Genomic DNA, 15,086 nt, shown 5'->3' with positions numbered 1-15,086 from the left:
ACGTTTTGCGCTGCACAAAAAGAATTCATTTTTTAACCGCTGTATTCTTCACTTCGACCTCTAGGAAGGAGCGCATGTTCATGGTTCATGGGCTCATCATTTTCAGCAGGTGGTACAAAACGCACTACTAGCTTTGTGAGTGATTGCATGACGTCGTTATGAAGAAAATTGACCTGCTGGGTCTTGATTATAGGATTTTGGCACTGTTTACTGGCTATAGAGTAGTGCTTCAAATAGTGCACTTGAAGAATTAGCAGGTGTGAAATTAATATTTAAGCGCACGCTCATACTTTCATCAAGGGCTGGCCCTCTCGTGTCCTTCCGGATGGCGCGGATCATACAAGAATGGACTGACAGAACCAGAGACGATCCTGCACCAGTGCAAAACATCCTTTTCGCCCCGCTGAGCCAGAGGAATCCACTCCACAATATCCGCGAGGACTGGCTGACATCGCTCATTTTTCATGATACGCCAGAAGTCGACGTGAGCCAAGTGGTCAGTGTTTTGGCAGCCTACCTTCCTGTGACCCCCCACCTGAGACGCCTGGAGATCTCATCTTCGGACCCCGCTTCATTGGCGGACGAAATCGTTTATGGCCTGGCTCGGAACAACAGCATCCGGGTGCTCGGAATAACAAGTAGGTCGGACACAAGCTTGCCTGATTGATTTCTAGCAGTGCTCATAAGTTCTGTAATTAACAGAATTAATGCAGAAGCTAAAAGTGTGTTTAGACGGCCGATCCACTGAACGCCTCTAATTATTTGACTTTTCTAATGAGCTGTAACTTTTTCAGATATCAGTGTGAATTTAATGCTAATATGCATCGCCTGAGTCCCTCACTGATTACATTGTGAAATCACTGCGAAGGCCTTTTATTTTTTTGTCATGACCACATTACGTTAGATTTAGTTCATCAACATATGTACAATGGCAAGTGGGGAATTTTCACTTCAGAAGAATCGGATAGACTGGTGACATACTAGAGAAGAGATATCTGACACATTTCACAAAAAATAAATTTTCCATTAACCGGAGTAATTCCTGTGTTCTTTCACCGGTTACTAAACGCGTGTTCTTAACTGTCGTCTCATTGTCTACTAGGAATGGTTACTGCCTTCTGAAGTTTTTCAGTTCCTGAAACTGCGCCGGATTGAAAAAAAAATACAAAAACTTGATGATATGCAAACAAAATCAGTGAAAATATTCACTATCATCTTTTCAGATTTCTCTATGAGCGAAGAATGCGCGGAGCTGCTTTGCCGCTGGCTAGCAAGTAGCCGGCGCGTGTACAGTGTGTCCCTGAACCTGAGCGGTGGTGTGGAAGAAGGTATTTTGGAAACACTGTCCACACTTCTGGACTCTAACTACACGCTCACGTTCCTCGAGGTGAACGAGTGTTTTCTGAACAGTCAAGCAGGGCAGCATGTGCAGAACCTCGTAAGTGGGCAACGTTCCTTAATTACGTATCCGCTAGTGCAGATCAATTACTGTGGCTCAATTTAAAGCTGATAGCGAGCTTTCTAAATTGTTCGTGGAGACTTACAACAGTATAAAAAACGCAATATCGGCTCCGCCTGAATGCGATCAATCCAGACAAATCTGGTCGCGTCTTGCATCACAAAGCGAAAATTCGCTTGTCGGTATCTTTGATAAATGAACAGACAAGTAGAGCAAAGCTTCGCGGCATTATTCCCCTCTCAAAGATTCATCAACAAAAGACAGACAACTTCTGGTAGTACGCGGCGTCGCTGGGATGTAGAAATTTGAGGGATAACTGCACAGTCCTGTTGTCCTAGCCGACGAAGAACCTCACCGCTTAATCTGTGGCGGCGAATGGCCGTTCTAATCCAGACTCGGTCTCCTGGTTTGTATGCCGGGTTGCGTCTTCGTAGGTTGTAGCGTCTGGATTGGTCCTCTGCTGGTCTTTGATGTGTAATCAGGCAAGTCTTCGAGGTCCTTCTGCGCGCTGAAAGTAGACAGCGACGTATCCTGATATTCTGAATTGCGGCCTTGTAGCCGAAGACGATGTAACGCAGAATGACGTCCCTGTGTTCGGCATCCACATAATTGTTGAGCATGTCAGCGATGGTTTTCTTCATGCGCACCGTCATCCTTTCATCTGCATATGTTATGCAGTTGTTATGTTATATGTTATGTTATGGCTTGTCTTGCTGTAGCGCAGGGTGAGCTGCGTCATTTCCGCAGTGAACGCGGTCCCTCTGTCCGTGATGAGCATATTGGGGGCGCCGTGTCGCAGAAGAATGGACAGCACGACTTTTGCTGCTGTTCCGTTCGGTAGGGCTTTTGCCACGATGTAGCGGGTGAGGTAGTCGGTCTCTGTGAAGATCCACTTAATTCCATACGTTAACTTTGGCTAAGACCCAAGCAGGTCGGCTGGCCCGAGAGACGCGGGTTCGATCCCGGCGGCGGCGGCTGAATTTCGATGGAGGCGAAATTAGAGGCCCGTGCACTGTGCGATGTCAGTGTTCGTTAAAGAACCCCAGGTGGTAGAAATTTCCGGAGCCCTTCACAACGGCGTCATTCATAGCCTGAGTCACTTTCTTACGTTAAAAACCAGTAAACCAAACCTAGAATGTCTATGCTGATCGGCTGGAAGGGCCTGGATGGGGTTTCAATACGGCTCAGAAATCCTGCTGGTCGGGTGGGTGAGGTCTTTCGGCGCTGTCAGTTTGGGCAGGTTTTCACAAAATGTGCGGCATCGGCAGAGAGTCGCGGCCAGTAATACATCTCTTCAGTGCGGCGGAGGGTGTAAGCACACGCGAGACGTCCAGCTGTCACCTCATCGTCGGAAGTCTGTAGAACTTGCTCGGGGAGGCTTGCTGGTAAAACAAGGAGGTAGGCTGTTTTGTTCACTTCGCAATTCTTCACGAGGACATCATTCTGTACACAGAACGAAGGCAGTCGTCGCTTGAACGAGGCGTGGGATGGAAGGGACCATGACTTCCATGCACTCGATGAGGCGTTTTTGGCCGGGGTCGGAGCGTTGTTGTTCGAGCTGATGGGTCCCAGGAAGGCGTCCATATCGTCGTCCGGCAGCGGAGCACCGACAGGGGCTCGTGACAGGCAGTCGGCCTCAAGGCGCGTTCACACTTGCCCAAAAATCCGGCAAGCGGAGTGGATTCGCTCACCGCAAGAACAAGGACCTGTTCTCACTTGTTCACGTGCGGGCGAGGCGGATGCGCCGCACCGCTGCTATTTCTCGCTTTTGCTATACCGCGTCCCTGCTAGCGGCAAACACAGATATAGTGTGAAAAGAGCATAAATTTACGCTGTCTACTTACAAGAAGCGCATGCATGCTTACGTATGTTAAACACAGACGCATGCTCACTTTTAGTTCAGCGTATGCTAGCACAGACACAAAAATAACTCAGCCTATAGTGGCGCCATGTGTTTGTCAGGGCGGGAACCATTACTGTCAACAAACCGACTCTGCTGTTAAGCCTAGAAGCGGCAGATTCGTAACTCTAAATAAAAAAATCAAGCAAATTTATCACTTATGCGCATTATTAGAGGCGAGGTGAGACGAAGCGAAAGACCTGAGCCGCATTTCAGGTTAGTGAACGCTCTGAAAAAGGCAGCAACAACAAAAATTCAATCCGAAGCGAGGGGTCCGGCTTCGAAGGGTGCCGCCATGCTTGTCGCTGCGTGGCGGAAATCGGCCCCGCCCGATCGCCCTCGCTTCGCCGCTTACCGCCTCGCTCGGCGTCAAAAGCGGCCGATTGCACTTCGCTCGCCGCATTTTTGGGCAAGTGTTAACGAGCCTTCAGAGGGCTTGCGTCGGCACTTGTAAACGACGGTGACGCCAAAATTCCGGGAGGCGCAAGCTCCATCCAGCGAGGTGGCCGGAGGGGTCCTTCAAACTTACAAGCCTGCTTCTGTAGAAGCACTTTCAAATTTTTTTAACAAAATATGGACACTCTTCTAAAGAGCTCTTATAGTACCATTCCTGAAACCTCGAAAGCAACCAACATCCCCTTGCAGTTATTGACCAATAGCACTTAACAGTGGCCTCGCCGAGGATTTTGATAGTGTATTGAAAATCAGGCTAACCCTTGTGCAGGATTCTCATGAACTCCTTGACATTCATTAGTTTGCTTTTAAAAGGCCATGCTCGACAGCAGCAAAAGAGAGCATACGCAGACAGCATTATCTTACGGTCTTCGTCGACCTCGAAAAGCCATACGACATTGCTTGGAGGTTGGTGATACTCTGTGATAAAGCAGAGCTTGGCATCCGAGGAAGGATCCAGAACTGCATAGAATATTGGCCGTCGAGTCGTTCCTTTCTTGGAAGCCTAGGTTCAATCATCTTAAAGAATTTTGTTCAGGAAAATGGAGTACCACGGGTGTATTTTAAATACTACACTTCTTGTCGCGAAAATCAATTCATTAGCCCAAATCCCAAAATATATAAGGTACTGAGTTTATGTCGACGATCTCCAGACCACCTGCGCATCAATCAACATATCAACACGCGAGAGACAAGTACAATTGACAATAAACTAGCAACATGGGCAGATGGAAATGGATTCCAGTCTTCTCCCAGGAAAACAGCGGCTGTTTTGTTTTGCCTCAAACGAGGCTTACAGAACAATCCCACCCTACACCTAAGGGAAACCAATTTACCAGTAAAAGAACACAAATTTCTGGGTATAGCTTTCGGTAAAAATCTCGCATTCCTTGCACACCTAAGCCACACAAAGAAAATGCTTCTCGATCCTTAAATGTTCTAAACATCCTGTCACGAAAACGGTGGGAGTCCGAGAGGACAAGCCTCTTGAGAATTTATCGTGCTCCAGAACGATCTTGCCAAGATTACGGGTGCATAGTGTGGGGTTTCGCTATGCCATCCTAAATAAAGAGGTTGGAACAAATACTTAACTACTGCAGTGGTGACCTAGTGGTTTGAACATCCACTTCGCTTGCGGGAGGTGCGGAGTTCGACCCCTAGAGCCGCCGGGTACCCACCGGTGATACAGTGGGTACAAGCTTTCCCCTGCCTTGTTCTCGGCTTCTTTAGGGTGAAACGTTTGGGAAATTGGTCTTTGTCCTCAATTTGAGTTGTTGAAAGAATCTTGTGCCATTATGCTCTTTGTCCAAAGATGCCCTTGCGCCGTAAAAGAAGAATTCGTCATGTACGAATACATAACTCGGGTCTGCCGCTTTGAAGTGCAGCGTACAGGACATCACCGAGAAATAATCTCTATGTAGAATGCACTGAGGCAACCCTCGCCGACAGAAGAACCATGCTGACATGCACATATGAACTAAAAGTTCGTTCATAACCAAATCTGTGCTACAGCATAGTTACAAAGTGCAAATCGAAACAAATCTTTAACAACAAACCCGAAGCACTCGGACAACTACCCCTCCACTTTGAACAAAAAAACTGCAGAGAACATTTACTGCGTTCCAACCAGAGCGAAAGCACGTATTTGTGCTACGTAGAAGACGACTGTGAGCAGGAAATGCCGATGGACAGAGCAGATGGAAGTTGATGAACACGACTCTCTCCAATGCACAGCGCGAGACTATGGTGCAGTGTAACACGAGTCGTGTTGGCTGCGGCGATAGCCTAGGGGAGAAAGAAGACGTTGTTCTTAGCGGACGCGTTCCTCGATGTTCTCCGCACAATATGTTCAATCGGCCTCTGGACGAGGTACTGCTCAGGCTTTTGCCGGTAGTAATGACTACCGCATTGTCCTGCCCCGACTCCCAACGGGTAAACTAGTGGCCGACACCGTTTTTCTGCGTGCAGGTCTTGCTGGGCGCCCGTACAGGGCACAAGATTTCAGAGACTCGCTGCGAAACGTGTGGAAATAAAAGAACATAGCTCTATTGGACAATACCAGATGTCTCACGTCTGGATGGTTACTTGCAAATCGGTGCAATCAAATGAAAAGCTCCAGTCATGCGGCGAACTCTTGGTGAAGAGCCGCCGCTCTGTTGTTGTTGACCCGGAAGCGAAGGAGGTGAAGCTGAAGCATTTGTGGCTTCCCAAGCGCTTGGAAGATTGCTTCATTCGTGAGGCACTCCAGGCGCACGGGAAGGTGACATCTATCTCGGCGGGGAATTGGAAAGTTTCAGACATGGAACAGATGCGAACTCTAAGCCGTGATGTCTCTTGCTAAAGGAGTCGGGGTTAGTGACGTTCTGCATCAGCTGACTGTGTGCGGCATACAGAGCGTTGCTCTGATTCCTGTAAAGTAACCTCTGTGACAAGTTAGGTTGCAGGGCGAGTTGGTTCCGACATTCTATGACTACAGCGCAACGAACGAGACAAGGAAACAGGCACAGACACAACACAGCGCTGACTCACAACTGAAATCTTTATTAGCTGCCAGCCTGAATAAATACCTAACTGGCGGCCAAAAATGGAAGGAAATGGGCACAAGTCATGCAGCGGGAACACAATTCAAAAAATTCCAAATAGTAATAATAATAACAATAATAATAGAAACAAAATAAAGCACAGGCGTGTCAACATTCACATTCAAGGTAGCGTTTTTCTTTTCCTGACAGCAATACAGATGGTGCGTTTATGCATTCTTCCTGGAACCTTGCTATCATATGTGCGTCTATGATTTCCCTTGTCAACGAATCGCGGTTCCTACCTATCACAACGCACTCGTTGTACGATGGTTCGCCGGCATCGTGGTCATCTTCGTCATCAGCATGATCACTTTTTCAATTTCTGCAGTGTTTCGCTACTTGGCCTACGATAGGCCCACGTGCGACATTATAATCATGTTCCTTTAATCTTTCATTGATACATCGGCCGGTTTGGCCGATGTATTGCATCCCACAAGATAACGGCAAAGAATAGATGACTCCCTGCTGGCAGGGGACAAATTCTTTTGCATGCCTTTTCAAGCAACCGCGTGGATCACTGTTTGCCGAATTTACTTTCCTCACCAGGCTAGACAATGGGATGGGCGCCGAAAGCACAACGTCAACCCCCACATGCTCCCCAATTCTGTTCAGGTTGTGCGAGACCTGATGCAGATATGAAACAACGGCGACTTTTTTCTTTTTCTTTTTTTTAGTTTTGGTGTTTGTATCGTACCTCAACTTTTTCTGCAGTTTTTCTGCAGCGCAGACCAAGACTTCTGAAGGGTAACCGGCCTGTATCAAACGATCTACTTGGTTGTGGAAACATTGAACCAACCTGTGCTCGCATGTTTTCTTTCTTTGCATTCGCGCTTCGCGGTAATGCTCGCGTGCACTGCAGATGGCAGAAAGCTGCTCCCATATATGATCTTCAAGCGGAAGACGCTGCCGGAAGAAGCTTTCGCGCGGGACGTTATCGTTCGGGTGAACGAAAAGGGCTATACGGAGGAGGCCCTCATGGTCAACTGGATTAACACCATCTGGAATCGACGACCCGGCGCACTCGTGCGGTGTCCGAGCATGCACGTGTTGGATGCCTTTCGCGGGCACTTGACTGCCGGTGTGAAGCAGGCGCTCCGCGACGGGAGGACGGAGCTCGTTGTCATTCCGGGTGGCATGACTTCAACACTTCAGCCACTGGACGTCGTGCTGAATAACCCTTCAAAGACCGCGTGCGTGAACTCTACAATCAGTGGATGGCGGGCGACAACCCAATGACTCCCTCCAGTCGGTGTGAGACTCCCACTGCCGTCGCTGGTCCGAAGCTTTCCCGTCAGAGTGGCGCTTGTTACCGCCTAGTCGCGAGCTGCTCCGGCCGCAGAAAACCAGCCCATAACGTCTTCTGACTAATCCCATTATTCCACACCCAAAAAATTCTGGTCCTTCAGCCGAATCGTTGCTAATTAAATCCTATTATGGTTTTCAATTTCTGGTGACTATCTTATATTGATGAAACAGCTGCCAAGAAATAACTTTTGAGATAGATGTCGGGAAGACCTGACAAGGTCATGTGGCCTATGTGGCAGGTGGACTATAAAGGAAAAAAACAAGCGAAACAGCTCTAACACACCTAATTCGGATTTCGCCTAACTGCGCATATCGACGGTAACGTTTTTATGTGTGTGAGTAAAGGAGAAATCAATGGTGTAATTCAATCAGGCCGAAAGAAAAGTGATTAGAATGGACAAGAAAAACTGCATGCCAGTAGTGGGATCCGTACCCATCGGCCTCCAAATTTTGCATCTTGTGCTCTACCGATTGAGCTAGGGTGGCGGGTGTGTAAACGTTCGTTCTCCGAGGTACTCGTACAGCTCACAATAAAAAAATTTTAAAAGAGCACACCCTTCAACGGAAAGGTGGCATAAAACTCAGCTGCTGCCAACTACGCGATCTGCGTTCCTAAGTAAACAACGAAGTGAAGGAACGTCGTTGAGCGCCTCGGCAACACAAAATTTGGGAAACTTGCGATGAGTACTAGTGCTTTGGCTCCCAGATTTCAACCTCTGTTGTTTTTGCACGAAGTGCCACTTGTTTCACATCCGAAGCCAGTGCAGGCTTCCTAGATGTCGTCATACGAACACGTCATAATGTCGGCGGCAACAGGACCTTGAGCGTTGGCGGCCGCATCTGATGCATCTGCTTTCTGTGCAGGTTCGGCGGAACTCCGGGCTATTGCAGTGCGCGGCCCGTTTCGCCGTGGGCAACTTGGTGAAGCGCGCTGCGGCAGCTTTTGAAATGCTGTCATGGCACCCGGAGCTCCCAGCGGAAGTCAAGCGCGTTGGAGTCCTTTGCCCACATCGCGCAGCGATTCACATTCGGCAAAGCCAGCGGCGGATTCGTGACTCAGTAAGAGTGCTACCATGCAGTAGTCCTGTGAGATGTGGTGTCGCATGATAGCTGTGTTGCTGTAGGCGCTGAGCAATATTAGCACTTGCTGTACAGCTGTCTGAACTTTCTACTGAACCGTGATCGCTACGAAAGTGTAGTGCCGCTACTTTGCTGTAAAAATAGCGAAATCTACGACTAATGCATCTCCACCGAGCGTGGCACAAAACACAGTCGTCTAAGTTATAGAATATGCGGTTTCACTGGGTGGTCAAGTGGTTTTACAGAGGCAATTCAACAGCAATCGAATTACATTTTTTACACAAAGTCCCTTACATAGACTCCTATCGGCATGTGTATAAACACATAATATAAGCCCCACCAAAGCGTGCACGTTTTTTTTTGTACGTTGCCTGGATTCGAGTCTTATTGGGATAATGGCAGCAAACTACAAGGCGAGAGCATTAGAGAATATTTAGCTGCATTTTATAGCTACCGTAGCCGTTAAGAGGCTCGGTGGAAGCAGACGTAGGGCACTGTTTCGGTCCTGAGTGTCCATATTGGTTTCCTGCCCACATGGCGAATGTACGCGTTGGTCGTAACAGTTGCGTACGTGACAGCCATGTCCGTTCAAAAATTAGTTCGCGATAGAAAAGGCTACCAAAGAATTTGATCATTCGACAAAAAGCGTCCTCAGCGGCTTCCGGCGCAAATAAATCTCGTGTTCTTTCTTGTTACTTTCGCACTAGTGGTGACGGCTTTAATGGTTCTTTCTTTAATGATGAAGGCTGCAAAACACCTTGATGGGGGCTACGCTATTCGCTCCTCTCATGACGCTTTATGCCAGGCGAAAACAGTTTGACCATAGCTAAGTTGTGATGAAAAAATTGTCTGCGAACAACACAGCCACTAAGCGTTACCTCTTCAAACTAACCGGTGAGCTGCACCTGAGAAGCGCTCGATGCTCGCTGCGTGCCAAGCGCAGTACCGAGGAGAGATAATCAAAGGAGTGAATGACATTGCCAAATTTGCTCAGACACGCCGACAGAGCTGCTGCGTATCAGAAACATTTTGAGTGACAATTTCAATTTACCTCATCGAAGGGCGATAAAACTTGCGCTCCATTACAAATTGGTGAATTCTTTACGCACAGGCTATGTCTGCTTCGTTTTATCCTTTGTTAGGAAATTCTTTCTATATAAAAACGAGCTATCAGATGCGTGGCGTTCTATAGAAGCTTGCTTTGAGAATTGCGATTCTTCTGTTATACCAGTTATGTCGATGTGGGCAGTTCCGCTATAGTGATTTATTTATTTCAATTATGCAGCCCGCCTTTGTACAAAGGCCCTCGGCAAGAGTGGGTGCCATATAAAATGTACGTTTGACAAGGAAAATGCCCGTTAAGAGCCAATGACACGGAAGTACCAAGTTTGTTACTGAAAATGATCTTAAAGCGTCTTTAGAAAAGACTCGAGTGTTGGACATTCTATGACGGCGCGGCTCAGAGTATTTCATTCTCGAACAGTTCGTGGGAACAAGGAATTTTGAAACCATGAGTTCTGCAAGTAAAATCTTAGTTTTTTAAAATGATGCGATCGTGATGGGCATCGACAGACGTCTTGAATATACTGCGCTTTATGTAGCTTTATTAAGTACAGGATTTAGTACATGTATTTTAGTTGGTCATGGCGTCCTGTAGTGTTTCTATATTTGCCCTGTCTAAAAGAAGGCTTTGGGATTCGGATTTCGTTATGTTGGCTTGGGTGTACGAACGCCAACAGACTGCTGCGTATTGCATGATTTTCATCATGAACGGCTTGCAGGATATTATCTCAATTTGAAGTGTGACCTTCTTAAAGAAATAGCTGGCTCATTGCTTTCTTTTGAATTTAAGTAATGTGATCATTCCACTTAAGATCTCTCTGGAATACGAAATCTAGCATTTATAAGTTTCTACGAAGGATAAATGCTGACCATTAGTACTGCATGAAAAAGTTGAAGGCTGCTTTTTGCGTGTTATTTACCTGGCTACTGTATTTTCTCAGTTATCATATGCCATGTTTAGCACCAAGATTCTATTGTTAAGTCTACCTGTATTATGGCGTGATCATTCGGGATTTCGATTTCCTAATAGGGGGTAAGGTCGTTCGCAAAAAGCTTCGTCTTCATTGGTATATGCTGAAGAATCTCAGTGATGAAAACGAAGGAAAAAAATACACAACTACGGACCCACGCGCTACGCTGGACTGAACTGATGCTACACTTGAACCAATGCCTGCAACAAATACTCTGTTGAAGATGAGACAGGGATGCTTCTATCCGTGCAAGCAGTGCCCTGTTCTTCAGTAGGGGCGGCAATTTTATAAATAGCTTCGGGCAGGACGCACTAAAGAAAGCCTTTCCAAGATCTAGGTATATAATATCAATTTGACTTGCTTGTCTAAAATTTCTGCGAAATCATTGATAGTTTCCAGTAACTGCGTTATTGAGGATAACCCTTTGCGGAAGCCGTGCTGGATGCAATGAAATATGCTACTATATTAAAAGAAAGTAGAGGTGTACTAAAGATAAGTTCGTGTTTTGGCACAGGAGGATAGTAATGAAATTGGCCTGCAGGAACCAAGAAATGAAGTGCTTACAAATTTGGGTAATAGGCACTATCTTGGCATATTTTCAGTCTCTTGCAATGTCTGCGGCAATACTGTTTCATTAAACAACACGCAAAACACTTTGAGCATCCTGCAGCATATCTGACAAGGAAGGCATTATGTATGCCATGTGTAATGGACGATTTTCTTCCATCAATTTTTAGCGGGAGCGAGAACACACTTCTTAGGATAAAGTTACATAATCAATTGGAGGGACGTGGTTATGAAATTCGGCCTTTCAGTTTTATCATCCGCAAACGCTGAGCAGAAAAACGTTTTGACAGAATCTGCGATTAATGAATGGTTGGCTATAGTTATTGCACTGACACAAAGGTTTTTTACTACATTCATTTTTGGGCTGAAGTGCCACCAAAACTTTTGTGGGGACCAGAGAAGAAAATTTTTCATTTATGTTATGATAGTACTCTTTGCATTTCTTCATGGACTGCTTTCGCTTCACACGCATCTCAGCGATTTTGCTGGTGCTGCACACAGTCAGTTTTCTTTTGGTTACTTAATATACGTACATAAAGATTACACTGCGCGCACGAAGCTAAAAACTACAGCCTTACCATATCCGATGCTTGCATGCCGCCGCGGTGGCTCAGTGGATATGGTGCTCGGCTGCTGGCCCGAAAGACGCGGTTTCGATCCCGGCCACGGCGGTTGAATTTCTTTGGAGGAGAAATTCGAGGCCCGTGTACTGTGCGATGTCAGTGCACGTTAAAGAACCCCAGGTGGTCGAAATTTCCGGAGCCCTCCACTACGGCGTCTCTCATAGCCTCAGTCGCTTTGGGACGTTAAACCCCATAAACCAAACCAAACCAAACCATATCCGATGCTTGCATCGTGGGTCACGCGTGGGTTAGGTCGTTTATCCATGATGTGCGGCTACGAATGCTGGGCCATATGATGTATCCCCAGTTGAAAGTTTATTGCGAGGTCTAACACGTAGTACCTGGTAATAAAATCTTTCCGAGCGCTTTATGGTATGACCTGATATTCGTGGCCGCAAAGCACGAATAAATAAGTACGAGCACATGTGAGACATGACGCAGTGGAGTTGTTTTATTTATATAGTCGTTTAATTTGGAGCAAAGCTGTCCGGCGCGCATGGCTGCCCAGGAAACGAAGATTACGCCGCGCTTGCTGCTGCTCATCACGTGTCAAGTCGTTGAAGACAGCAAAAGTTACGGGAACTCGTACGGTCCGGGAGCATGATGAGTAAAGACTGCTGCTGACTTGATGCCGGAATTTAAAATCCTAGACGCGAACCCAAGATTTCCGGCTGCATTTTCTCTATTCAGAAGTAGCTCTTCTGATTCGACTTAGAGCGTCAGTAAAGACGTGCAATAAAAAAAAACAGAACCTGAAGCGGCTAGGTAATTAAAATGACTTAACCATCTCCCCGTTTCAACTGGTGAGAGAATGGAAGAACTAGACAATTTTGCGCCACCTTCTGAGCAATGTAGTAACCTTATCGCGCCGAAAAATTGTCCATAGTTCTGCTGTGTTATAATACATACGTTTAAAGTACCGTCGTGCTTTCAGTAATATCTTTCTGCTCCATAAATTTAAATTTGATTGAGAAGGAAACAGAAACAGTCTTTATAATACAACCATGTTGCCCGCCATACAGAATCCGCGGCGGCGATCAGCTTGCAACTCTTTAATCGGCAGCCAAATTTCACAAGTTTTGCGAAAATTGTCTTATAGCAATGTTGCATCCTTATCGAAGATCAAGTCAAATCTTTATTTACATCATCCAGATGTTAGGGACGCAGGCAGAAAGCTTCCACAGGAGTTTGATTGAGCGCCTGCACCCCCGTACAAGGTTTAAAGAATTGTTTAACTGCATACATTAGCAACAACTAACAAAACAATTGCGTGTGAGGAAAAAGTAAGTCAGACACAACTGATAGGCAAAAAAATAAAAATATACAAGGAACAGAAAAACGGCAAAAGCAATAAGATGCAAAATAAAGGTTGGAAAGGCTAACACAAGGCATTTAGCAATGATGGGAAGTGATGACTTAGTATTTGACGTCCTCAATTAGTTCGCGTTTGGCGAATGAATCATTCATCGCGCTTTTTTATGGCATGAGTGTGCTCTCTTCGTGTTAGGTGAGACAAAGGTTTAAGAAAATTACGGTAGGTAGTACTTCTCATACATCGTTTTATTAAATTCACACTATATAGCTCGTGTATTGGGGTTATGTGGAGAGCATTAAAAGAGGTTTAGTCGTAACGTCGCGGGCGATGTTTGCAATGCTTCTTACTGCTCGTTTTTGAATGACATGTGAGCGGTTTAAATTTGAGAGCGTAGTATTTCCCCATACTGCGAAACAGTAGTTTCAAATGGAAGCGAACATGGAATTATATACGTAAGATGATTTAACTTATAGAGCGAGAGATTTAATCCTCGGGGTAGCGCTTCTGATTTAGATGCAGATGAGACAATGATCTTCAGTGCCTCACAAATTCAAATTGAACTAAAGTGCGTGATGGTATGGACCTTCACCCTTGACCTTAACATTTAATTTGAGACGGGAGAGCATGCTTAAGAGCTTTCACTCATATAACTTGGTTCAAGCCGCGTTGAACCCCCGCCATTTTTTCATGTACATGTGCTATTTACTTTTTTTTTGGCGATGACAGTTCTGGAAACTTACTGGCATCGTCCACGAGGAACTTGTCTGCAATCCCTCGCAGCCTGGAGCAGGCCACGAGGGTGCTAGGGAGCCTCCTAGGCTGGATTCACTCGGGCCCTACGTGCTGGATCACATCCGCTCTTTCCTCACGATCGGAGACATCTTGGACGGTGAAGAATATCAGGTGGATGAAGAGGATGACGAGCTCATCCAAATTGATGACTGCGCAGACCCTCAATGCAATTAGCGTGAAGGAGCTCCTTAGGGCCGATGTTCATGAAGGAAGCCTTGGCCAACTACCCATTGTTCTACCTGTTAACAAGCAGTGGATGAACAGCATCAAGGCAGAAACGAAGCATTTCCTGTTTTACTTGCTGACAACTTCCAAGTCATGGGCTTTCGGAACAAACATTTCAGAAAAATAAAGTGCGCTCCATGAATTTTACTCATTGCCTGCCTGTTGAGGAAAAGTTTATTCGATCGGGCTGTCAGAGGCCTTGAAGTGTAATCCCCAGTACCGATAAGTATACTCAGTGGCAAGATTCGCCTTCAATTTACTTGTTCCTCGCTCAGGGTCTAAGAGGAGGCCCAAGGTAAAGGCTGAGAGCCTGACGAGGCCTGGGCCCCTTGAACAAGTTTTTGCATCAGTGAACAGAACTCAGAGATAAAACTTGGGTCAGTAGTAGGGATACAATGTAGACAACTGTTTGAAAGGCAATATTGTACGCCCGACACATCAGTCTCAATGTAACGTTGCAATCGCACGAAAAAAAACGCGGCTTCTGTTAACACGTACAGGTTTGTATGCAAAGTGCACAGGCAAAAGGAAAACAAAAGTGTGAATCCTGCACTAGAAATATTAAAACCAATGCAAGAGGAAAGCGAGTCTTGAACACCAGAACAATTTTATATCCAGTGGCAAGCTTTACATACAATTTCTATTTCTAAACCAAGGAACTAGGATTGGCTATTCAACCGAATTGATAACAGCCCAGTTAACACCCATTACTGAGTTGTGCACGAAATTTGCGAATTAACGAAATATCTGCA

The 15,086-nt window shown here is 46.1% G+C and overlaps 1 protein-coding gene across 1 annotated transcript in view; it reads left to right on the top strand.

Moving 5' to 3' along the window:
* Positions 1 to 14,283, top strand: part of LOC149370193 (uncharacterized) — a 30,161-nt gene extending 15,878 nt beyond the window's left edge. Inside the window, exons 3-5 of the mRNA XM_089577185.1 lie at positions 301 to 638; positions 1,224 to 1,438; positions 14,044 to 14,283. Coding sequence (XP_089433311.1) covers positions 301 to 638; positions 1,224 to 1,438; positions 14,044 to 14,283 — 793 coding nt within the window. The remainder of the gene's footprint in view (positions 1 to 300; positions 639 to 1,223; positions 1,439 to 14,043) is intronic.
* The last annotated feature ends 803 nt before the right edge of the window (positions 14,284 to 15,086 follow it).

This window comes from Amblyomma mixtum, chromosome 1 (genome assembly GCF_055824585.1).
Source record: "Amblyomma mixtum isolate Tamu chromosome 1, ASM5582458v1, whole genome shotgun sequence".
Lineage (NCBI taxonomy): Eukaryota > Metazoa > Arthropoda > Arachnida > Ixodida > Ixodidae > Amblyomma > Amblyomma mixtum.
Note: the sequence above shows the minus strand (reverse complement) of the source record. Positions and strands in the feature narration are given on the sequence as shown.